At 33.8% G+C, this 25,742-nt stretch overlaps 2 protein-coding genes across 2 annotated transcripts; both read right to left on the reverse strand.

Annotated features, from left to right (window-relative positions):
- Nucleotides 1-1,228: 1,228 nt before the first annotated feature.
- LOC149545909 (non-specific lipid transfer protein GPI-anchored 31-like) lies at nt 1,229-15,229 on the reverse strand. Its single transcript, XM_089794512.1, has 4 exons — nt 15,146-15,229; nt 2,065-2,368; nt 1,841-1,879; nt 1,229-1,752 (listed from the first exon to the last, which is right to left on the reverse strand). The coding sequence occupies exons 1-4, from the start codon at nt 15,185-15,187 to the stop codon at nt 1,496-1,498; spliced, it is 642 nt and encodes a 213-aa protein (XP_089650638.1). The 5' UTR covers nt 15,188-15,229; the 3' UTR covers nt 1,229-1,495.
- On the reverse strand, nt 8,898-15,236 carry LOC149545910 (uncharacterized). Its single transcript, XM_089794511.1, has 3 exons — nt 14,653-15,236; nt 9,981-10,416; nt 8,898-9,879 (listed from the first exon to the last, which is right to left on the reverse strand). Exons 2-3 carry the CDS (start codon nt 10,401-10,403, stop codon nt 9,325-9,327), a joined length of 978 nt encoding a protein of 325 aa, XP_089650637.1. The 5' UTR covers nt 10,404-10,416; nt 14,653-15,236; the 3' UTR covers nt 8,898-9,324.
- Between the last annotated feature and the right edge of the window lie 10,506 nt (nt 15,237-25,742).

The following is a 25,742-nucleotide window of genomic DNA, read 5'->3' on the forward strand; positions in this document are numbered from 1 at the left end:
CCTTCCCTGACCCAAACTGATTATCAACAAATAAGTCCTTAATAAGAGAAATGTCAAGATTATTCCAATATTTAGCAGAACAAGGCTAAGTCAATGTCAAGGGCTTATTACTTAAGGTCAATCCCCAAAAATTAGAGTTGTCAAGCACATTATGTGAGGAACAAGATTGTATGGACCCTCTGTTAAGAAGAAAACACCATATGTGAGACCATGCCTTCCATAATGTCACACAAACATTAGATTTAAGCATACGTTAATCTAAAGATTGCCTTACATAAGATCACAAAAAGGAACATTCTTCAAATGCTTCCCCTTAACAATAGAGGACTTAGCAATATTGTTTCTAATAAGGATCTTCTAAGATTCACTGTTCTCTCAATTCTTTCAATGTATATCGATTATGAAATTTATGCATATTAATTTTTAAATCATAATTATAATCCTAATGAATATTCTATAGTTGACTTTGGATCACTCTTCACCATTTAAATATATTTCTTATATCCATTTTTTTTGAATGATCTACTCTATTAAATTAGATAGGGAGAGTTATAAAAATGGATACATTTTTTTTACCTTAGTTTTTGGTTTATTTTCTTGAATGACTCTTTTAGAGAAACAATATTAATTTATTTATTTGTGAAGAATAAAAATCTATGTAAAGATAAAATTATCATTATTTGTTTAATTATTTTTATCTCTTATTAAAAAAAATAACTATTATTAAATTGGCAATTGTACAAGGTACAAACCAAATAATATAGAATAAAATCGTCTTTATAATTATATTCAACAACGTTAATAATTAGAAGGTTGATTCGAGAAATAGAACTTATAGTTTCCTTATTAATTTTCTGTATTAATATATTCCTTTCAAAATAATTTGAAAATTACATGTTTTTACATGATAACAAAGAAAGTGGATTGATATAGAAGTTATTATGGTATACTTTATGAATTCAAAATATTTTATTTAATATTACAGTTATAAGATAATATTAAACAATTATTTTAAGATTTTATATTTTAACTGAATTAAAATTAAATAAAAGTAATAAATACATGTGAAAATGCTGGGGCTTAAAAATCACACATTAAGTTTCATTCCTAGACTAAAAGTGCTAACTAGTGAAAATTGACTTATTTTTTTAAACTTAATTTCTTCTTCCTTTAATGTATAATGTTTAAGAATGTCCATCAAAATATAGAAAATTTCTCTCACAAATACGTGAAATTGCCATTTTCTTACTAATAAATCATTGGTATATCGATAAACCAAGCATAATACATATTATCATCCTCTAGGATGAACACAAGATCCTCTTACAGTGGAGGAGTACATCCTTGTTCATTCAGAAGAAAGAATGGTTATAATAAAAGAACACCGAAACATAAATAACCAGAGGTAAGAAAACTCCAAAGAAATGCTATACACTGAAGCAGGTAACTCCCCGAACAAGCAGAGACCAAATACTGTCCTTGACAAATATACTCTCTACCATAAAAGAAGAAAGGTTCGCCACATACTGCTCGCTACCATTGCCACAGCCAAGGAACTGATAATCATGGATGGTGCGAAAAGTGCTTCTGCCTTTGATGTTGGCCTCTCGCTATCTGTTGGAGAAATCCCTCCAACAGACGTTGTGGGAGGAAGTAAAGATGGTGAATTAGATGAGGGAGAGACAACATTTGGAGTTGAAGGGGAAGATGAAGGAGATGTTTCTGTTGCTGGCGATGCACCATTGCTAAAACCTGCAATCCCATCCTTAAAATTATTCATTCTGCCCCAGAAGATATTTACAAACAAGAACCCCACTTAAAATAATAAACACATACGCACCTGTAGCAGGAGAAAGAGCTGGAGCTGGAGCACCTACAACTGCTCACAAACCACAAAAACAGAATAAATATTTTAACGATAGAGTGCATTAAACTTTTGGACTAAATAGTGAAAGTTTTTCATCAGAGACAAAAACTTTCCCTCCAAAACCATACGAACTAATGAATTTGCATGTTTGTATACAGTCAAGGAGAATAAAAATAACAAGATAAGTAGTTAATTACCTTTGCATTGGGTGAGCGGTGGAGTGGTGATTTTGCAAGCACCGGGGAGAGCGAGAGCCCGTGTTTGATTGATGGGGAAACCAACTGGACTGCTGGCGGTTAACAGCTGGCACAGACAAACTGCGTTGCTTTGCACAACTGAGGATAATGCAGTGCAGCAGCCCTGTGGTGGAGGTGAGGCCGTGACATTGCTTGTAATGTAAGCCATGCATGGAGAAAGTGTTGCCAGTGAAGTGGCACATCCTGAGCTCTGAGCCGCCACGTCACCAAAATTTGCAGCACCTGCTGTTATGAATACAGCTAGGCCCCGTTTGGTTGGGGAAGATGAATTTTCCTCATAACCAGGTTATCTGATAACCAGGTTTTCGAAAACCTGGTTATGTATTTTAGGAAGATAGTTGGACCGTTTGGTTGACACGGAAGATGAATTTTCAAATCCATATTCTGCGTTTGGTTGCCAATTTAAAAATTGGAATTGGAACAGAATATGACTAGGAATATCTTTTTGTTGCGTTTGGTTGTTCATTTTCTAATTGGAATTGGAATTTGATGTAAATTTTTTTAATCTTATTTAATTAGTGAAACACAAGGATTAGAATGAGTAAAGTATTAATATTTATGATTTAATTTATTTATAATTAGACTACATTATTATTATTATTTATTCTTGAATATTCACAGTTTTATTTTGTTAGTCAATAATAAATAAAATGATTATTATTTTTTATTTTAATTCTATTTATTAGCAAAGAAAAGTAAAAAATAATCATACATGCAATCATTTCTACGAAGTTATTTTTTGTCCCATTGTTGGAAATTGTGATCATATATATTATATATTTTTGAAAAATTGTGTAAGACAAATTTATCGTCGAATTGAATTTATTGTCAAGTTCATCCGAACTTCATAATTGTCGAACTCGAATTGAAACTTGAACCTTGTGACTTAGCCGCTAAATATGTGTGTTTGTGTCCTCTCTCTATCCCTCCCTATGTTTGTGTTCATCCACGTGATTTGGCAGAAGGATTGGACATAATAAATGTTGTTTATGCAGATGAATTATTGCCTACACTATATGAGAATTCTCGCATCTCTTAAGACTAGTTGCCGACACAGAGAGGGATTGTGAGGCGTGTTGTGGCTCTTGGTCGGTATCTTCAGAATCCATTGGCCATGGTTGCAACATTATATAGTCTTGGCAAAGAAATATTATCATTGAAGCTTCATTCACTGGAACATTTCCTTACTCCAGATGAAAAGTATGAAGCTGTTGAGCAGGTAATAGTTACAACAACCAACTGTAGAGGTTATGAAGCCACTTGTCTTTATAAATGCTATTGGTTTTTTTATGGGTTAGAGGGAATGGACAAGCAACATCCAAAAACCATGTTATGGATCCATTGGATGATACTAGAATTCATCCAAAGTCATATGAATTTGCCAAGAAAATGGCTAAGGACATATATTGTGAAGAAGCTGGACATGATATAGATGATATGGATGAGGAAACACAAGAAATGGTTGTTGAGCATGTCAAAAATATCCTGATCTGTTAAATGCCCTTGATATTGATGAATATGCTAGAAGTGTGGAGCAATGGACATCCAATAAAAAGCAGGAAACCCTTGCTGACATAAAGAGTGAATTGTTACATGGATTTCAGGATTTGAGATCGCCATATAAAGAGCCATCCCAGGATGAGGAATTTTATCTGCTGACTGGAGAAAATGAAGAGACCCTGTTAATGGAAAAAATTGTCCTCGCAGAGTCCAAAATCATCGTATAATTTGTGATCTGGAATCAAGCTTGACATGAATAATATTGAAAGAGGAGCTTTCTGATGATCTAGATATAAATCCTTTAGAAAAAATTGCAGAAGGCAGCATCCTTACCTGTTGGGTGAAAACTATGACAAAAGTGAAGTACCTAGTTGAGTTAACTTGCAAAGAGAGTTCACTAAAGAATGATAACTATCAGGGTGCATAGGATAAGGATAAGGAGGTTAAGGATCCATATTTTGCGGAAGAGGATTCCATTTCACGAAGTGAACAAGAGAATGAAACCATTAAGTTCCTAACAGATAAAGAGCCAGGGGAGAGTATTATCCGTCCATGCTTGAAAGGGCCTACTCACTTGATTCTAACACTGAACATTTTCAATGGAGTTTATGCACACAAGGATATTGTGGAGGGAGGAAAAGACCAAAAGGATTTTGCTAGCTATCTTCGACTTGGAAAATACTTTCAATTGGGGAGGAGACATTTGAAGATCTTGATGAGGTCATAGACAGATATATATTCAAGAGAGGATAAGATATTTCAGTATTTCGTTCTACTGTTTGGTGAGTCATAAAACACACATCAACAGACACCTTTCTACAGATGCAGGAACACACAAGCTCCTCTCTCTCTCTCTCACTCTCTCCCTCTGTCACTCCGTCCCCCCTTCTTATCCCGCACTCTCTGCCCCTCTATGTATCTCTCCCTTTTAATAAATTTATTAAGTTAGTTAATTATTCAACAAAATATGCAACTAAATTTTACGTGAAATATTATATAGGAAAAAATATACCATTTTACATTCACATACATTAAACATTTGATGAGAACTTTAACAAGAAAAATGATGCTTTGTTAATAATTGCTCTTAAAAAATGTGAAATTTTGGCAACATAGATTTTACATGCAATTTAAAAAAAAAGATCATGAAAATCATTAATCATATAAATCATATTTTAACATCATGAAATTCTAATAATGAATTTCACATAATTACTACAATATGAAAACTTGCTAACTTGATAGAACAATATCCATGATTTGATGGTGGTGTGAAAACACACCGTTAAACACAAAAACACTGAGAAATCCACGATGTATGCCTTTATGCCCCACATTCGACGACACACCGTTACATACGAAAAAACTGATAAATCCACGATGTATGCCTTTATGCCCCACATTCGACGGCAACCCTCTCATGCTGCTCAATCTTCCCATTACTGTTTGTGTTGTTAGATGGTCAATCCTGCATATATGAACTAAACATGCTTGAAAAATTAAAACCTGATTATTTTTTTAATGGAATACACCAAGGAGTGGCATCAGAAATATTGATCATTTACAAACACAGTAAACAATCATCTGATAGCTCATTTTTTATCAGCATGTGTGGTCTTGCAATATTAGCAAATCAAGAGCAATAAAAAAATACAAGAGAAAGACACTTTATCAATACCATTGACAATCTTGTCAAGAAGCACGTACATAGGAAACCAAACTGTGGAAAAAAAAATAAGAAATTTAAAAAATATCCAAGCAAATTAGGAATATACATATAACATGGGACATAATCATGACTGTACAATCATCTACCAAAAATCCTCAATACTTTTGATAATCTTATCAACGAAAACATACATAGGAAATCAAATAGGGACAAAAAGACAAAAAAATAAAAACATATGCAAGAAAATTAGGACTATAGATATAACATAGGACAGAATCATGAACTATACAATCATCTAGCAAATCACATTTCTATATGCTTTCAAGTTCTACAATTGAGCATTCATCATTTTCCACTCCTTGTGTATTCCACGTATGTATGGTTCAAATATAACTCTAATTAACAATGCAATGAACAACTATACCAAACGTTTACGAGATCATAAACTACGTGTTGTGAGAGATCAATGCAATACCATTAAACAAAGCCAACTAACCCTCTGGAATTATTTCACATGCCAATCGTGTGAATGTCAATGAAATGAACAACTAAACTATGTACTGACCAATGCCAATCATGTCAATGAAATGAATGACTAAACTATGCATATATCAAGTATGTATACATACGTACATACATGCGTGAACATACATATGCACAGACATACATATATACGCACATACATACATACATACACATGTACATACATGTGTACATACATACGCACCTACATACATACATACGCACATACATACAGACATACATACATACATGCTTAGCAAAATAGAAAAAAAGTGCTCAGTAATGATTTCCAATATAGTGTTGTGACAGATCAATGCAATACCATTACACAAAGCCAATTAACCATCTGGAATGACTTCACATGCCAATCGTGCGAATGCCAATGAAATGAACAACTATCCTGCATATTGACCAATGCAAATCATGTCAATAAAATGGATGACTAAACTATGCATAGATCAAGTTTGTATACATACGTACATACATGTGTGTACATACATATGCACATACATACATGCATATGTACATACATGTGTTTACATACATACATACGCATATACATACATACATGCTTAGCAAAATAGTAAAAATGTGCTCAGTAATGAGTTCCAGTATAGTGTTGTGAGAGATCAATGCAATGCATAGATCAAGTATGTATACATGTGTACATACATGTGTGTACATACATATGCACATAATACATACATATGTACGTACATACATACATGTGTGTACATACATATTGTTTGTTTCAAATCTGTTTAGCAAAATAGTCAATATGTGCTCACTAATGAATGCCAATATAGTGCTGTGATAGATCAATACCACTGAAATGGACAACTAAACTTTGTAACAGTTTCTTGCCAGTAATGAGTTCTAGTATAGTGCTGTGAGAGATGAATGCAATACCATATAAATAGAGCCAATTCATAAGCTATGTATAGATCAATGGCAATCATGGCTTTTATCTAGACATAATCAATATGTGCTCAATATGTGCTCAATAATGAAATTTACAAGTATATCACTAGCTTTTATCTATACATAGCTGACCTATACATAGTTTATCATAGTTCTATTTCTATCTGCTATTTGCTTAGCATAGTCAATAGATGTGGTAACTATTTGTTTCAAATCTATTTAGCAAAATAGTCAATATGTGCTCACTAATAAATTCTAGTATGGTGCTATGAGAGATCAATACCAGTGAAATGAACAATTAAACTTTGTAATAGTGTCTGGCTGTTTGTGTCAAATCTGTTTAGCAAAATAGTCAATATGTACTCAATAATGAATTCTAGTATGTGCTCACGTGATTACTTGTATATATCATAATGCCAATCATAATAGCAAAATATGGCAATTATGCTTTTATCTATACATAGTTGACCTATACATAGTTTATCATGGTTCAAATCTATTTAGCAAAACAGTCTAATATATGCTGTAACAGTTTGTTTAGAATCTGTTTAACAAAATAGTAAATATATGCTCACTAATGACTTCCAGTATAGTGTTGTGAGAGATCAATGCAATACCATTAATCAAAGTGAATCATGCCAATGAAATGAACAACTAAACTATGAATATATCAAGTATGTATAGATCCATGTAAAATCATTCAACATACTTATGATGTCATAAACTATGTACAGATCAATGCAATACCATTAAACGCAATCAACTCATAAACTATGTATGGATACATGGAAGATCAATGGAAATCATGGCTTTTATCTATACATAGTTGACATATACATAGTTTATCATGGTTCAAATCTGTTTAGCAAAACAATCCAATACATGTTGTAACAGTTTGTTTAGAATCTATTTAACAAAATAGTAAATATATGCTCACTAATGACTCCCAGTATAGTATTGTGAGAGATCAATGCAATACCATTAATCAAAGTGAATCATGCCAATGAAATGAACAACTAAACTATGGATATATCAAGTATGTATAGATCCATGCAAAATCACTCAACATACTTATGACGTCATAAACTATGTACAAATCAATGCAATACCATTAAACGCAGCCAACTCATAAACTATGTATGGATACATGGAAGATCAATTACAGTCATGGCTTTTATCTATACATAGTTGACATATACATAATTTATCATGGTTCAAATCTGTTTAGCAAAACAGTCCAATACATGCTGTAACAGTTTGTTTAGAATTTGTTTAACAAAATAGTAAATATATGCTCACTAATGACTTCCAGTATAGTGCTGTGAGAGATCAATGCAATACCATTAATCAAAGTGAATCATGCCAATGAAATGAACAACTAAACTATGGATATATCAAGTATGTATAGATCCATGCAAAATCACTCAACATACTTATGACGTCATAAACTATGTACAAATCAATGCAATACCATTAAACGCAGCCAACTCATAAACTATGTATGGATACATGGAAGATCAATGACAATCATGGCTTTTATCTATACATAGTTGACATATACATAATTTGTCATGGTTCAAATCTGTTTAGCAAAACAGTCCAATACATGCTATAACAGTTTGTTTAGAATTTGTTTAACAAAATAGTAAATATATGCTGACTAATGACTTCCAGTATAGTGCTGTGAGAGATCAATGCAATACCATTAATCAAAGTGAATCATGCCAATGAAATGAACAACTAAACTATGGATATATCAAGTATGTATAGATCCATGCAAAATCACTCAACATACTTATGACGTCATAAACTATGTACAAATCAATGCAATACCATTAAACGCAGCCAACTCATAAACTATGTATGGATACATGGAAGATCAATGACAATCATGGCTTTTATCTATACATAGTTGACATATACATAATTTATCATGGTTCAAATCTGTTTAGCAAAACAGTCCAATACATGCTGTAACAGTTTGTTTAGAATTTGTTTAACAAAATAGTAAATATATGCTCACTAATGACTTCCAGTATAGTGCTGTGAGAGATCAATGCAATACCATTAATCAAAGTGAATCATGCCAATGAAATGAACAACTAAACTATGGATATATCAAGTATGTATAGATCCATGCAAAATCATTCAACATACTTATGACGTCATAAACTATGTACAAATCAATGCAATACCATTAAACACAGCCAACACATAAACTATGTATGGATACATGGAAGATCAATGACAATCATAGGTTTTATCTATACATAATTTATCATGGTTCAAATCTGTTTAGCAAAACAGTCCAATACATGCTGTAACAATTTGTTTAGAATCTGTTTAACAAAATAGTAAATATATGCTCACTAATGACTTCTAGTATAGTGCTGTGAGAGATCACTAATTAAATAGTCAAAATGTGCTCAATAATGAGTTCCAATATAGTGATGTGAGATTAATATAGTTTTAGTTTAGTGCTATTAGAGATTAATGCATAACCATTGAATAGAGTAATCATGCAGCATACGTCATTGCAATCCAGTCAGTAGCTGAAATAGCTAAATGGTACCAAATGTCATTGCAATCTACTCCACTCTCTCCACCTCATCCATCATCAAGAACCCTTTGGCTCTTTCACGTTGAAGCACGAAGGTATCATGTGCTTTCACGAAAATTGCTCGACTCAGTTCAGGGACAGCTTTGAGAGCAATATATGCAGCAGTCAAAATATTATCATCTTTAGATTTATCCACTTTTACAATCTGAGGCTTAATGAGGCCATCTTTCAGTTCCTTCATAGTTTCGCATATCACATCCAATGATGCAGCCAAAGATGTCTTCTTCCTCTTTCCCCTCCTTGATGATGATGGTGGAGGAGTCCCTCTAGCACTTGCACTCGACTGATTGGAATGATATAACTCTTCATCAATATCTGGTTGGCTGTCAAGAGGTGTACCACAATTGGTATCATCCTCATCAAGCACATTAAATGCATCGTTCATAGGGTGCCCTTCTTCAGCATCAAGGGGTGTTGTAGATGCGAACCCTTCAGCAATGTCATTACCAACAATTACAGCCAACTCATTGAAATATTGGAAAGGTGACCTCTTATACATTTTTGCATTTTTGAATTCTCTCCTCTACATATAAGCATTAATAGATGGATTAGGTTGTAAGTTTTTCATTATTAAAATAAGAAGGAAAAATTTCTTCAATGAAAAGAGTACAAAGATGATCCTACCTTCAAAAGGTCATCCCACACTGAATCTTCAGCATCCACAGTTTGAGTTTCTTCATTCCAAGCTAACCCACTTGTATTTTTCAAGTCCTTCATTACTTTATATCCTACTTTCCATGTTTTTAGCTTATTCTTAAAATGATCTCGTGACAGATTCGAGTTCATCGCTGAATTGAATGTCCTCTCTATCGCAGTCCATGCCTCTTTTTTAAACCCACCTTCACCTTTCCGTCCGAGATGGACTTGTTCAAGGAGCAAGTCTAAAAGCTTGCGTTCCATCGATTTTGTCCACATTTTCTTCTTCTTTGAAGAAGATTTGTTGCTCACAGCGAGGGATCCATCTATATCACTCAAAGTAATGGGAGAACACATCTGTTTCACATGATCAGATCCATCCATGCTCATCATGAGCTCGGTATATGCCATTGTGTACTCCTTCCTGTATTTCATTTAAATTTGAAATAGAAAATCTTTAACTATCAATTTGTAATACGTCATAATGGAACAAGGCTAACATATTGAATAGGTAAACGTATTATGATTTAAAGTAATCATACGACTGAAATTGAAAGTTATTGCTCTTTAAATTTAAATAGAATGCAGCAAGCAGTAACATCAGAAAAATAGGATTTTCAACGAATTCGTTGTTCTCTTCTTACTAGTGGGCTTATGATCTTCATCATTTGGTACTCCTTGCTGTATTTCATTTAAAATTGAAGATGATAAACTTTAAATATCATTTTTTAATACATCCTAATGCAATGAGGCTAACATTTAATAAACTTGAAAGAATTTAACTGAAGATGATACACATTTTAAGCAATAATTGATGATAACACATCAACATCAAAAAAACTACCAGTAAGACAAAATGGTGATATCAATGGCAAGTAAATATTCATGAGCCCCATTATGAAGCATGTTATTGTACTTTCTCAATGCAAAGATGTATAATAATTGTGCTTTCTTGCATTTAAATCAATGTAATCTATATTTCAAGTTGAATTGTGTATTGCAGATATGATCAACAATTTTTGTACATAATGTAGGTGTGAAATTGAAAGTTAATGTTCTTTTTATTTAATTAGAATGTAGCAAAGACTGATATCAGAATAACGAAATCAAACACCATCATTGTATATGCATACATCAATTTAATCATATAAAGCACATTGCCTTCTAATAAATCATTTATTCTCGAGATCTATAATCTTCCCACATCCTATTTGCTATATCTTCTCGAAATTGGGCCCACTCATTTCTATCCTCCTGAGACAACCCATATGTCTCAAGTAGTGGCACCTCTATCCCATCACGATCATCTTCCTCTTCAATAGCTTCTTCTGATGGAAGGCCATCCTCTATCGTAATGAAATTGTGAAGTATGCAACATGCTAAAACAATATAGGATTGTGTCATGATATCATAAGACGTTGCATGTCTTAAGATTGGAAAACGCTGCTTCAGAATACCAAATGTATGTTCTACTGCATTTCTAAGAGAGGAGTGTCGATGGTTGAACAACTCATGTGCAGAGTTTATTGGGTTTTCTCTTGACCACTCTTTCAAGTGGTAGCGTGTACACCGATAAGGAGCGAGAAATCCAGGTGCATTTGGATATCCAGCATCCACGAGATAATATTTTCCTATATAAAGAAAGTATATTGTCAATACTTGAACCATTTAGCATAACCTTGAGTATATTAAAATGTGATTTGGCTTACCAGGGGGAACTACAAGTGGATCTGATCTGGATAAAGCTGAGGCTAGAACACGGCTATCTGCAGCAGAGCCTTCCCAACCAGCAAGGCAATACTGAAACTTACAATCAAAGGAGCAGACACCCATAACATTTTGCGATAGGTTCCCTTTTCTATCACGATATTTACCCTGTATGTCGACATCAACTCGCACTGGAATATGGGTACCGTCGATGGCTCCAATGCAATCCTGTGGGATATGATACACTGATCAAATGTATGCTCAAGTAATAATAAGATAAGGACAACATTCTAGACAATAAACTTGTAATAATGTGTGATTTACCTTGAAGAATGGTTCAAAACGATCCTTCCCACTAATTTCAGGAGGAGTGCCTGGACTAGGTGGTATGAAGTAATCTCTATGAAGGGCTAAGATAACCATCAAAACCTTGTGGAAGTACCGACTGACTGTCTCTCCTGAGTGCCCAAAGTTATGGGCAATCTTGCGGTTCCTTAGATTGTGCCCAAGGGTGTGGAGGAACATCACTAGTTGTTCCTCTAACTTCAAGTGGATCGTATCTCTCAAGCTTCCTTTCAGCCTCAGAATACAAGCTAGAGAAAAGAAGGCTGCCCTACTCATCCGAATCTGATCATGACAATCCACCTCATTCGAATGAATAATGTCTCTAAAAAAGAAATTTCCTTTTCTTATTCATTTACCCATTTGACTACCTTCTCGGGCTACCAGTACTTTGGCTATGCCAACAAAAGCAAAAAGAATTGTGAGAATGCGGGTGTATGTGGTCTTCCTAACTATGCTTCCTTGGACCTCTATACTCTCCATAGGATCCATTAGTGACTTGAAATGTGGACAATTTAAACACTATCAGTTATGAAATATCAACTATCACCTATCGAGATACAACATGATTATTTGCTAGCCTCATTGCATTAAGAAGTCAATTATTTATTCAAATACAACAAGGAGTACCAACTACCGAGGATCATAAGCCCATAAAGAACAAATTACAATGTGTCATTATGCTCCATGTAATCTATCTATACCAATGAAAGCATAATATTGATTCCATTTGTCTATATGTATACACACATGTATGTATATATGTATGTGCACACACATGTATGTATGCATGTATGTACGTACACACACACACATGTATGTATGCATGTACGTACGTACACACACATGTATGTATGTGTGTATGTACACACACACACATGAATGTATGTATGTATGTATGCATGTATGTACGTACACACACACACATGTATGCATGCATGTACGTAGACACACACATGTATGTATGCATGCATGTACGTACACACACAAGTATGTATGTGTGTACGTACATACACACACAGGTATGTATGTACACATACACATGTACAAACTATAACTTGAATTTGGGCTTTTATGAATGTGTTTTAATAAATCGTCGGGTCCGCTGAAATTGAGGCTCGTCTTTTAGAAGATGAAAAGTAACATAGTTGGCAATAGGAATAGAGTTTCTTTCTGCATTGATCTATACATAGTTTGAAATCATGGCTTTTATCTATACATAGTTTATGACCTCATAAGTATGTTGAATGATTTTGCATGGATTAATACATACTTGATATATCCATAGTTTAGTTATTCATTTCATTGGCATGATTCACTTTGATTAATGGTATTGCATTGATCTCTCACATCACTATACTGGAACTCATTGGACTATTTTGCTAAACAGATTTGAACCATGATAAACTATGTATAGGTCAACTATGTATAGATAAAAGCATGATTGCCATGTTTTGCTATTATGATTGGCACTATAATATATACAGGTAATCACATGATCACATACTGGAATTCATTATTGAGCACATATTGAGCATATATTGATTATGTATAGATAAAAGCCATGATTGCCATTGATCTATACATAGTTTATGATTTGGCTCTATTTAATGGTATTGCATTCATCTCTCACAGCAGTACACTAGAACTCATTACTGGCAAGAAACTGTTACAAAGTTTAGTTGTTCATTTCACTGGTATTGATCTCTCACAACACTATACTGAAAGTCATTAGTGAGCATATATTGACTATTTTGTCAAACAGATTCTAAACAAACTGTTACAGCATATATTGGACTGTTTTGCTAAACAGATTTGAACCATGATAAACTACGTATAGGTCAACTATGTATAGATAAAAGCCATGATTGCCATGTTTTGCTTGATTGGCACTATGATATATACAGGTAATCACATGAGCACACACTAGAATTCATTATTAAGCACATATTGAGCACATATTGATTATGTATAGATAAAAGCCATGATTGACATTGATCTATACATAGTTGATTCATACATAGTTTATGACTTGACTCTATTTAATGGTATTGCATTCATCTCTCACAACAGTATACTAGAACTCATTACTGGCAAGAAACAGTTAGAAAGTTTAGTTATTCATTTCACTGGTATTGATTTCTCACAGCACTATACTAGAATTTATTAGTGAGCACAAGTTTATGACTTGGCTCTATTTAATGGTATTTCATTCATCTCTCACAACAACATACTAGAACTCATTACTGGCAAGAAATTGTTACAAAGTTTGGTTGTTCATTTCACTGGTATTGATCTCTCACAGCACTATAGTGGAATTTATTAGTGAGCACATATTGACTATTTTGCTAAACAGATTTAAAACAAACACCCAGAAATTGGTACAAAGTTTAATTTTTCATTTCACTGGTATTGATCTCTCACAGCACTATACTCGAATTTATTAGTGAGCACATATTGACTATTTTAAAAACAGATTTGAAACAAACAGTTACCACATATATTGACTATTTTAAAAACAAATTTGAAGCAAACAGTTACGTTTGAATGAACCAAAAAAACTTAAAAAAATCCAGTATGCAAAGGTGGGTGTGAGAGGAGAACCGTTTACCGCTGCCGCTGTTCAAAGTGGAGAAGAGAAATCGCAAAAAATGCCACAGCCACACGCCACGGCCACAGGAAACCACGGCCACAGAAAACCCACAAACCGGAAACCCTCGCAAACCACGGCCACAGAAAACCCACAAGCCCAACAAACGCAGCAAACCAAAAACCCTCGCCTTCGCACAACAGAGCACGAAAACAATACAACCGTCGTCTTCCAAAAAACCCAATTTGTTCTTCCAAAAACCTAAGGCGGATTCGGCGGACCCGACGATTTATTCAAACGCATTCATAAAAACCCAAAACTTGGTTTTCATTTCAACTTCCACCTATTTCTTGGAAGAAATTTCTTCCAATTTTCGAGCGAAATTGGCAGACGAAACCCGAAACCGGGTTATGCGTTTGATGAACCAAACGTCACTGTTTTCTTCCATAACCCGATTTTGGCGCTGAAAACCCTATTCTGCGCCCGGTATTCCCGTAACCAAACGGGGCCCTAGTGCAGAAAGAAATGCTCGAGGGAATTCCATTACGCCTGCCATTGGAAGACAAATTCACTTCTTACAGAGATATTACTAGTGATGAGTGAGTGACATTCTTGAGCACAAGTGTAGTTAATTTATAAAGCGAATGTGCAAAATGACTATCGATTGCGTGTGCGAAGTCGAAAGCCAATTGTACACGTAAAAGAAAGGTGGGAATAAAGTATCTAGTTTTAGTTCACCAACTCTCCAACTTTCTACCTATTTCGAATGGAGGAAATGCAGATTGACACTGAGAATCCGTTTCAATTTGTGTGGGTCTTGATGATGCCAACACATTAAAGCGCTGGCATACTTTTAACGACTTCTGAACGAAATTAGACCAAACTCGTTGTTCCTTATCATTTGTACTTTCCTCTGATCGTATATTGGTAGCTTACAACGCAAAGGCCAGTGGGCCATATAACAGTTCTTAGACGCTACTACCATGAAAAGTATGGACACTCATGCAGGGTATACTTTTAACACATCAAACAAATTGATGGTGAAAGCTTGCCTTCAGATTTTCGTGTTCTTTTCATTGAAGTAGGGCCATTATCTTTAATGTTAGTGAATGCTTGATTATATTATTTTATAGAACCATAGGTGGTCGTAACTAAACCTTCAAGGTTTATACGAGGCAAATTGATAATATATAATCTCTAAACAACATTATGATGCATTGGTCATATTAATTTGGGTAGTTTGTTATAAACATTAGAAAGATGAGTTAATAATTATAGGCTCTTAACAAGCAAATAATTATATCTTATTTTTTATTCTCTTATTCTAAAGACTGAGTTGAACAAATATGAGAAGTAGTTTAATACATGAATTGGAAATTTTAGCATCCACTAGCTCCCCATAAGAACCTATGAGTAAAGTAGTCCCATTCTCTTTGGAAGGTGGGTGGCTAGGAACCATGTCACAAGAACCTTGATCTCTTTAATTAGTTATGTTGCATCCATATTGATGTCTATGAGGAGGGGAACATTTTCATTAATATTTTATAGTAATGAATAGTGTCTTTTGGTATTAGATTAAAAAAATAGTACAAAGATAAAAGCAAACACCTATGTCACCCTTTTACAAAGGATAAGGCTAACAAAAGTATATAACTATTCACCTTCAATGACATAAAAATGGTATTATTATTCAAAATTTGAAAATTAATTAACTAATCAAATGTTTAGAAATAGATGAAGTTTAAGATTATAATTTTTAATAATTATTTGGAATAAGAATTGATATATTTTCCTAATTACTAAAGTTAATATTTTAGTTGCTAAAAAATATTAAAAATTAGGGGTTTAGTTTCCACCACAAAACTACATGGAAATAAACATATTTCTCTTTGACCTTAGATAATCTTATAGATAACATATATAACTAGAATAGTCAAAAATAAAAATTGCCTTTAGACCTTTATTTTATCTTTTATAACGATTCAAATTTTAACGTACCTGAAATTGATAGTTTTCATCTCCCACCACATTTTTCAAAATAAATCTATTCTAACCAAAAGAAAAATTGTGCATTCTAGAAGAGGAATCTCTCCTCTAGAACTTCATATAATTTTTAATTTTTTTATATGATTAAAAATTTTGTTTCTTTCTCAAAATCAACATCTTCTTGAGTGTTAAAATACGTACTTGTAGAATTTTTTAATCACAATATACTATATCTGATTAAAACACTATAAAACTCTATATGAGAATATTCTTGACTTTGAGATCTATAAAATGATGTTTATATTTTATTTAAAAATATCCTAAAGATTAGTAAGAGTTATTGAAATGTCAATTTTCTAATTATTTTTCTTTAGTAATTATATACAACCTAGTATATAACATGCTTCTAATAGCCATTTTCAATTGGAAAAGTGTGAGACCATATATATCTTAGCTAGAATAAATCCAACTATATCATATGTTTGAAAAGTAATAATTTTTATATAGAAATACCCAAGTTTAGTCATCTTGATAAGTCAGCCTAAAAGGTGACACTAGTTCAAATGTGAAATGGGGTCGCACGTGCAACATTTAATGTGATAGTCCACCATATACAAAGTAAAATTTGGTATTATAATAGAAGGATGAGGAAGATCTTGATTTCTATTTCTCACAAACCTATGTTCCCAGAGCTCAACTCATTCTTCTTAAAGGAATCAACTCCCCCCCCCCCCTTGAGAATCAATATTATTTTCTCCCCTAGACTCATTCTTATCAATGCCAATGCAAGTAATTTTCCCCTTCTTTGTTAGTTTTATACAATGCAAAAGTAGTGGGCTTCTTTGAGGTGGGTTTTATCTTAGGAGAGGTGGTATCAAGAAGGGTTTTATCAAAGGAAATAAAGGATAATGGTTTCTCCTTAGCCAAAGAAGGGGATTCTTTTTGGGTATGTTAGGCTTAGGGTTCTTCTTTGAGTTGTCAAAGGGAATTTGAGGACCAAGTAATTTAACTCCCATTGAGCTAGCACACTTCCTTTTTTTGATTCGAGGTAACTAAGGCCTATTATCATAGATGGATAGTTACTAGAAGCATATTGATATTGACATACATAAGCCCCTAGTGCATCAAAGGAGAATCCCTTTCACTAATGGTATGTGAAATGGATGAAAGGAGAAAGAATGACACATTTATTTTCTCACCATTATGGATATGATTTAGTAGAAAAAATGGTAAGGTCATGATAGGTGGAGAATCTACCCTCTAAAGTCAAAATACTTCATAATGTATAAGAAAACCATAGAAAAGGGGGTGACAATAGAAGACATTCTATACCAATTTCTAGATATTACCATAACCAGATTGTCACCCACTTTGAAGAACTACCCACTTTGAAGAACTTTCTCTGAAATTTCTTATAGTCTCCTCCACTCTTTTCTTCAACTCTTTTATCACTATATTCTAGCCTTGTGGCTCTAGCAAACAACTCTAGTGTAACCTAAAACTTGACACTACCAATGGGCGCATACCCTCAGTACTAGGAATTAATAGAATTCATGGAAAGGTGTTTATTAAACCCACATAAAGCCTTAATTTACTTGATTAGTCTTGTCTTTCTAAATTTGTCACATTCCTCCCCATCTTGAGTAAGTTCTTTATAGTCACATGGTTCTAGCTTCTTCAATGGGCCCTCCATCACTTTCACCTCCTTATATCTATCGTAGGTATAAAAAAAAAAACCTTCATAAAAGTGGGCCCTCACTTTATTAAAATAGAAAATAATGGAAAAGGAAAATATTATCTCTAATTAAGATACAAAATTTTCTTAAAGTTGGAATTATGACTACTTTTTAGGGTGTCACCCATGCTTGAATTTTATTCGCAATTTTGTATCTAGTTCTTGTATTGGTATTTATACATGTATTAAAATAAATGAGTAATTATTCATATGAGAAATTTAAGATAGACTAACATGCATGGTATGGTAGACTTGAATGAGAATATGAAGGTAAGAAAGAAAGAAAAATTCAAAGAGAAATATAAATTACAATTTGTAAAATGAATTAACTGACATGATACATATAATCCATATGTATTTATGACAAAAATTATTGTAAAACAACACCATATAATAATTAATACCATCTACATCCATTTTAACATGAATGCACATATAATAGACAACAGTTATTAATTGCTAATTAATAAAAATAGAAATGAATGTAAGGAAACTTGCAAAAAAGAATATAAATGTTTTCGTATAACCCATACTAGATCTTTAATAAATATATAATTAAAATCCACATGAAAGAGAATAAACAACATACCCACAAAAATTGTGACACAAGATATACCCTGCGAAACCCTCATTGAGGGAAAAACTCAACCTTCAAAAGCATCTATCACCATGTATTATTCAATGAAAAATACCATTGCAATAAAACCATGGAGGCCTTCAATGCCATAGCCACAACTGAGCAATCTATGTGAATAAGCATGAATCCACACATCCCATGCCATGCTTCCAACCTTCACAAATTCTCCCTTGGCTAACTTGTCAAGCTTTATCCTACTTGAGTCATGCCCTTTTTCCTTTTGTCTTCTTACTCTCACACAAAACTACTTTTGTGGTTGCTTATATAGTAGTAAGTCGCACAAAACCACTAAGTGGTATTATATAAACCATGTTCTATCCAACCCCTTGACCCCACATTTGATATTAGAAATTTAATTCTTTTCCCCAATATTAATAATTACATGAAATATTATCACAATGTTAAAATACAACTCATCAAGTATATCCCATGGGAATCTTTACATGTTGCACATCCAACTAGGTGCAACATTACATAATAAAAAAAAATAATACAATATAAAAATATTATGCAATGTGTGCAATGCCCATTATCTCAACAATCTCTCACTTGTTGTATACATTGCATAGGGTCAATCTGTAGCCACATAAATGAACAAGGGAACATTCCCTCCCATCACATCCACCATCATGGACCAAAGTACACCATGTGCTCCATCTTGGTACCCATAATAAAATAAAAATATCCAGCTTCTCAAACATGATTGATCTCACATCCTACTATGCCACTACTACATAACATACATAGAAGCCATCCAAAGAGAAAGCCACTCAACTTAATCCATTAAAAGATCGTAAAATCCTGTACCAACTAAAATGCCAAGCATAGAAACCTGATCCAAAGGTAATCACATGTATCTGTAGTTGTCAAAATGTCTATAGCTGAAATAACACCCTCAGTGAAAGCTATACTCATCCAACTATCCAAACCTCCAAGCTATATCAAATGAATCTCGCGTAACTAACATATCCAATCTGTAACCTACAATCACGAGCCTTAACAACAATACTTGCCACATATATAGCAAGAAGTTCCCATGTAAAAGATAATGTCAAATCTATAATCAATTCACTGACAACATCTCAAAGACATGAATCCATGCAGTATCAAGGATATCCACAACACATAAACCAATAACATACCATTACAATTCTTATAAAAAATCTTGAATGCTCTCTTAAGTTCTCAACAAATAACAAAGAAAATAGATAAAGGAATAACCATGTTATCTCTCACATGAAATACATGAATACAAACCAGTGATCACAATCTCTAACCAATTTCAAATCCAATGTAAGCAAAACCAAACATCCAGGAAGATAACCAAGACCAATGAGAAACCATGCAGATCATAACTTGTATCATGTCCTACACACACCTCTAGATGTAAACTATGCAAGTATGATCTCCTCCATAAAACCCCAAACAAGAAGCCTCGACAACACCAAAACTATACCATATAACTAATCATGGATGTAAGCCTTTGAAAAGAAGAACAAACTCATAAACCATTCCTAATCTAAGGAATATGCCCAATATAAAACTATCTCCCAAACTCAACCAACACAACAACATATGCAAAATGGAGATAACCAATGCTAAAGCATATCTCAAATGAACCCTCTAGGACTAACTTATGTACTGTAGCTCAAGATCCATATCCATGAAAGATAAGCATAAACATAATGCACTTGAGAGAAAAAAATGGGCTATACCTCTCAAGTAGAAAATTGTCAAGTAGACCAAGAGTGGCAAATGAGAATGAGCTCATAAAGATATCCAAGTCTCCAACAAAGAATCATCTAAGAACAATCTCCTTTCAAGTCCATATTAGGTGAATACCCCTCAGACTTCCTATTGAAACCATCAACCATCCCAACAAATACTTCTCTAATCTAATAGAAACTAGCATCACCACCATCCCTAAGTATCCATGAGCAACTATAAACAATCAATCCATGCCAACTCTAAATGAAAAATAGAAATACCATGAATTATTCAGCATATGATCAATGTACTCAATACCAAGAAAGTAACCCAAGATCAATGTCAAAGTTCCAACTATGGCTAGGAACATAAACATGACAACATGATCTGACCATATCAACTAAAGAGATAATAGGCTCCATATGAACATATCATAACATGTCAAAACTCTAAACACATATCAAGAGTATACCATGACATAAAAATCAAACTATCCTAACACCAAGGATATCATGTCAAATGAAAGCATAAACCACACCTTTACCAACAACTTCCATAACTCCTAAAGATGTAACCATCTCTATACACCATGAAGAAAACCATCTCCACATACCATGAAGAACCATCTCCACACACCATGAAGATAAAAAAGAACCCCATAAGTCCTTAAGATCTAACCATCTTCACAAATCATGAAGATAACAAGTGCACCATGCAAATGTCAAAGATTCTTCTCCAACAATAGGATCTAAGACAAATCTCCAACATTTGCAAACACTTAATAAATATATCAATGCCAACAACTCCCACTCAACCGTGGTACCAAGTCACCTAATGGCATCATAAAATCCATCTCCTACATAAAGATCCTCCAGGTCTACACTCACACAACTAAAGTGTCAGTAAGAAGTGAAACCAAGATCCCCAAACCCAAGAAGATACAAACCAAACCAGGAACTAATCCTTCACTATCACTTTATTGCTCTCACAAGCTCCCACTAAATTGTGTATCCAATCTATCCATGATATCATTATAAAAAACCATTCTCTAATCATGAGAATCAACCAAGGCATCAAACCATCAAAGAAATTAAAATGCACATCATGAGCTCCTCAAAAGAAACCAAATAGCCATGATCCTCAATCAAGAAGATATACCACCATAACCAAATCAAAAATCCAAACCAATGAACATCAAAGATGTACCTATATATCCAATCATGTCATATCAAAATCTATGGCACCATGATCACATCCATGAACATAGAAATTAACTCTCTATGTGTCCAACCTTTTAGCATAAAATAGTCAACCACAATCCTCCACCATGACTGTACCTAGTAACAACATATCATTTCTTCTATATGAAGAAAAAATCAGCAAATCATGTGACATAGGGCATAGAAAACCCAAATCCAAGCCACTGATCTGAATATGCACCAATAAGAAAAGATCAGTGGGCAAAGACAACCATAACCAAGCTATAAATGCAACCTAAAGTATAGACTGCTTACAACATTACACAACTTGTAGACCCAATAATTTATCATACATATCCAAACCAAACACTGATAACCATATCATGATGAGACCACCTTGAAATATTAACTAAGTATAAAATGATATCAAATCTTAAATCTCCAAAAATAAACAATGTCATAAACTCACAATGTTACCATAGTCAATATATACCATAAATTGTTTAAATCAATATATCACCAAATAAATCATGCCAAACCTACACCAAATCTGAACCAATGTGTAGAGCTCTCCAAGAGCTTTCTGTTGACTACTCAAAGTCCAAAATCTAATTTTGTATGCCCAAGTCATGCCTTAATTTGTGCTCAAAATAAACAACATTTGAATTTCAGGCTCTTAAAACTTTAAAAAATGTCAAAATCATAGAACAAAATTTACACCAAGTTGTAGTGCTTTGAGTTAGCTTTCCAATGCATATAACAAGCCTAAAATCTAATATCCTAAGAGAAACATTGTACTGAGATAATATTTTTACCATTTTCACAGCAATTATTTTTTTTGTGATGAAAATTTTGACGATATTAAATTTGACAGCCATCACGGTCTAAAACTGAAAAAATCTTTCATTTCCTTTGAACATGGCTAACTTAGGGCATATTATATATCAAAATTTATGGAAACATTGACCCAGATCCAATGTTAGGGTTTTTTTTTCCCAAGAGGTCATTTCTGTAAGCTCCCTCTAAAACCTTTATTTAAATGAAACATCCAAAAAGCCCTATTTTCCAACAATTTCACATTTCCAAAATCTACCAACATCCCATCATAAAAACAAATCAGAAAACCCCAGATCTGTAATAAACAACTCATATATCTTGCCCTTTCTTTTGTCCTCTCAGGCATTCCCATGGATTCAATATAGGGTTTCAATAATAAAACTTGGCTCTAATATGACTTGTAAGGCAACTTGCAACAAAGAATATAACTGTTTCCACATAACCCATAATAGATTTGTAATAAATATATACTTAAAATCCACATGCAAGAAACAAACAACATACCCACAAAAATTGTGATGTGAAATATACCTTGGGAAACCCTCATTGAGGGAAAAACTTAGCCTCCAAAAGCATCCATCACCATATATTATTCAGCAAAAAATGCCATTGCAATACAACCACGGAAGCCTTCAATGCCATAGACAAAATTCAATAATCTATGTGAACAAGCATAAATCCACACATCTAATGCCATGCTTCTAACCTTCACAAATGCTCATTTGGCTAATGTGTCAAGCCTTATCCCACTCTACTCTTACCCTTTTTCCCTTTGTCTTCTCACTCTCACACAACAACTACCCTTGCGGCTACTTATATAATAGCAAGTCCCACAAAACCACCAAGTGGTATTACATAAACCATGTGCTACCTAACCACTTGAACCCACATTTAATATTATAAATTTAATTCTTTCCCCCAATATTAAATAATTACATGAAATATTATCACAATGTTACAATGCAACTCATCTAGTATATTCCTTGAGAATCTTTACATGTCACATGTCTACCTAGGTGCAACATTACATAATAAAATAAAAAGATACAATATAACAATATTATGCAATGTATGCAACACCCATTACCTCAACATCAAATTATTTTAATTTACTAAATTTTACATTTTCAAAAAATTAATATTTTCTATTAGAAATTCAAATGAGCTCTGCAACTTCCACCCATGGTGTACTCCTCTACTGAGAGTCCCCTCGGCCTCCTCTGAAGCTGGTGGAGGTATGTCCAGATCTGTGCCTTGTTGTTTCTTCTCAATCTGCTATTATTATAATCTCTCTAGGCTCTTAGGCTTAGATGTCCTCCTCTAGTTCCCCTACCCACCTAGGCTTCCCTTGGAATATATTTTCCCAAGTAGACACAAAATAATGTTGACCTAGGAATATTGGAGATCCCTAAACTTGGGTGGAAAAGTGCACTTCTTGGTCACAAGGCTACCATTTCTTCAAAAGAGGCACTTAGGATATCTCATGGAAAAGATGGCCCTAAGATCTATTTTCCAAACTTGGTGGTCAATAATATTTCCCTAGGATTTTCTCAAGCCTTGGTGGTTCAATTTTGAATATTTCAGCTATTGATTGAGATGGTTAGAAATAAATTCTCTTCGATATGGAGATTCAAGGGCTCGATCAACATCTCGACAATCTTGAGTGGCATTTTTCTTTTCAGTTTGGCATCTAAAGAGGATAGGTGCACCATAGCGGTGGGATCTTGGATGCTAGATAAGCATACTCTAACCCTAGCTAAATAGATGCCTACTTTTGATCTGGCAGAAGATTTACTTCTTATGGAACCAGTTTAATTAAGACTTCACATGCTTCCACTAGATTTCTTAGATGAGATGATGTTTAGTTGGTTATTTCATTAGAACATATAGCATTAGCTTGAGTAAATTTAAAATTATTTTTTCTAGATTCTATCTAAATATGTCTATTAACAAAACCCTCCCTAGTGTGGTGGCCTTTAAATCTAAGAAAATAATGTGGAAACAACCTATATACAATGAGAATGTTGTTGTATTCTGTCAGCAATGCTTCAACTATGGCCATATTATATCTGATTTCTTAATAAATCAAGAAAATTAGAAGGGAAAGAAAAATAAAGAGAAGGTGACAATGGTTAGAATAGATGAATTGAGGGGCTCTTTTGGGGAGTATTCAAACACCCCACCCCCCCTTGAGAACCAAGGTGACGCTAAGGAGAAAACAGGGATGGAGGATTACCCCTTCACCGAAGGAAAAGTTAATCTAGTCTCTTCACTTGAGAAACAAGGGTATGAGGAGCCTAATAAGAACCTAGAGGAAGGTGAAATTAATAAGGAGAGAGAGGTGAGATTGGGATGAATTCCTTGGAGATGATATTTTTTAAGTTTCCCTTAGTAAGTTACTCCATGAGGATGGAGGAGATGGGAGTTGTTCCCCTTGTTAAAGAGGAAAGAAAAGCTTCTTTTTCTGCAAACACATCATTGCACTTAATGGTGATGGGTTAACACACTAGGGAATGATCAAAATAATTCAAATGTGAATTATTTCAAACAAGAGAAAGTTATTGAGGAAAAATGACATTTGTCTCTTGTACATACATGCTACAACAGACAAGATTGACACAGTACTGCAATGGGAAGTCGAGCTAGAAGTAGGGGTGAAAATTTAAATTTTGAATTCATGTATTAGGAATTATAAGTGAAGTAAGAAGGAAGTATAAAAGGATATATAGTCAAATGAGAAAGGTTATATTATTGAGTGCTTATCCAAAGAGCCAAAAGAGACGATCTATGTGTAACCTCTAGGTGTAAAGGAGAGTCAGAAAGATAGGTCATTGTTGAAGTGTTAATGAATGTGTTGAGTAGAAGCTAGTAAGCTCAAATAGTACAAGTATGATCATTTGCAAGAGAAAGGAGCACCAAGCACATGACTGATTGAGTCCAAAGTTGCAGAGTTAATAGAAGGCAAGGCTTAGTTCTAAATAGGTCAAAAGAGTTGAAGAATGATCTATTT

This window comes from Cupressus sempervirens, chromosome 7 (assembly GCF_028749045.1).
Source record: "Cupressus sempervirens isolate cs-2001-9-10 chromosome 7, ASM2874904v1, whole genome shotgun sequence".
Taxonomy (NCBI): Eukaryota; Viridiplantae; Streptophyta; class Pinopsida; order Cupressales; family Cupressaceae; genus Cupressus; species Cupressus sempervirens.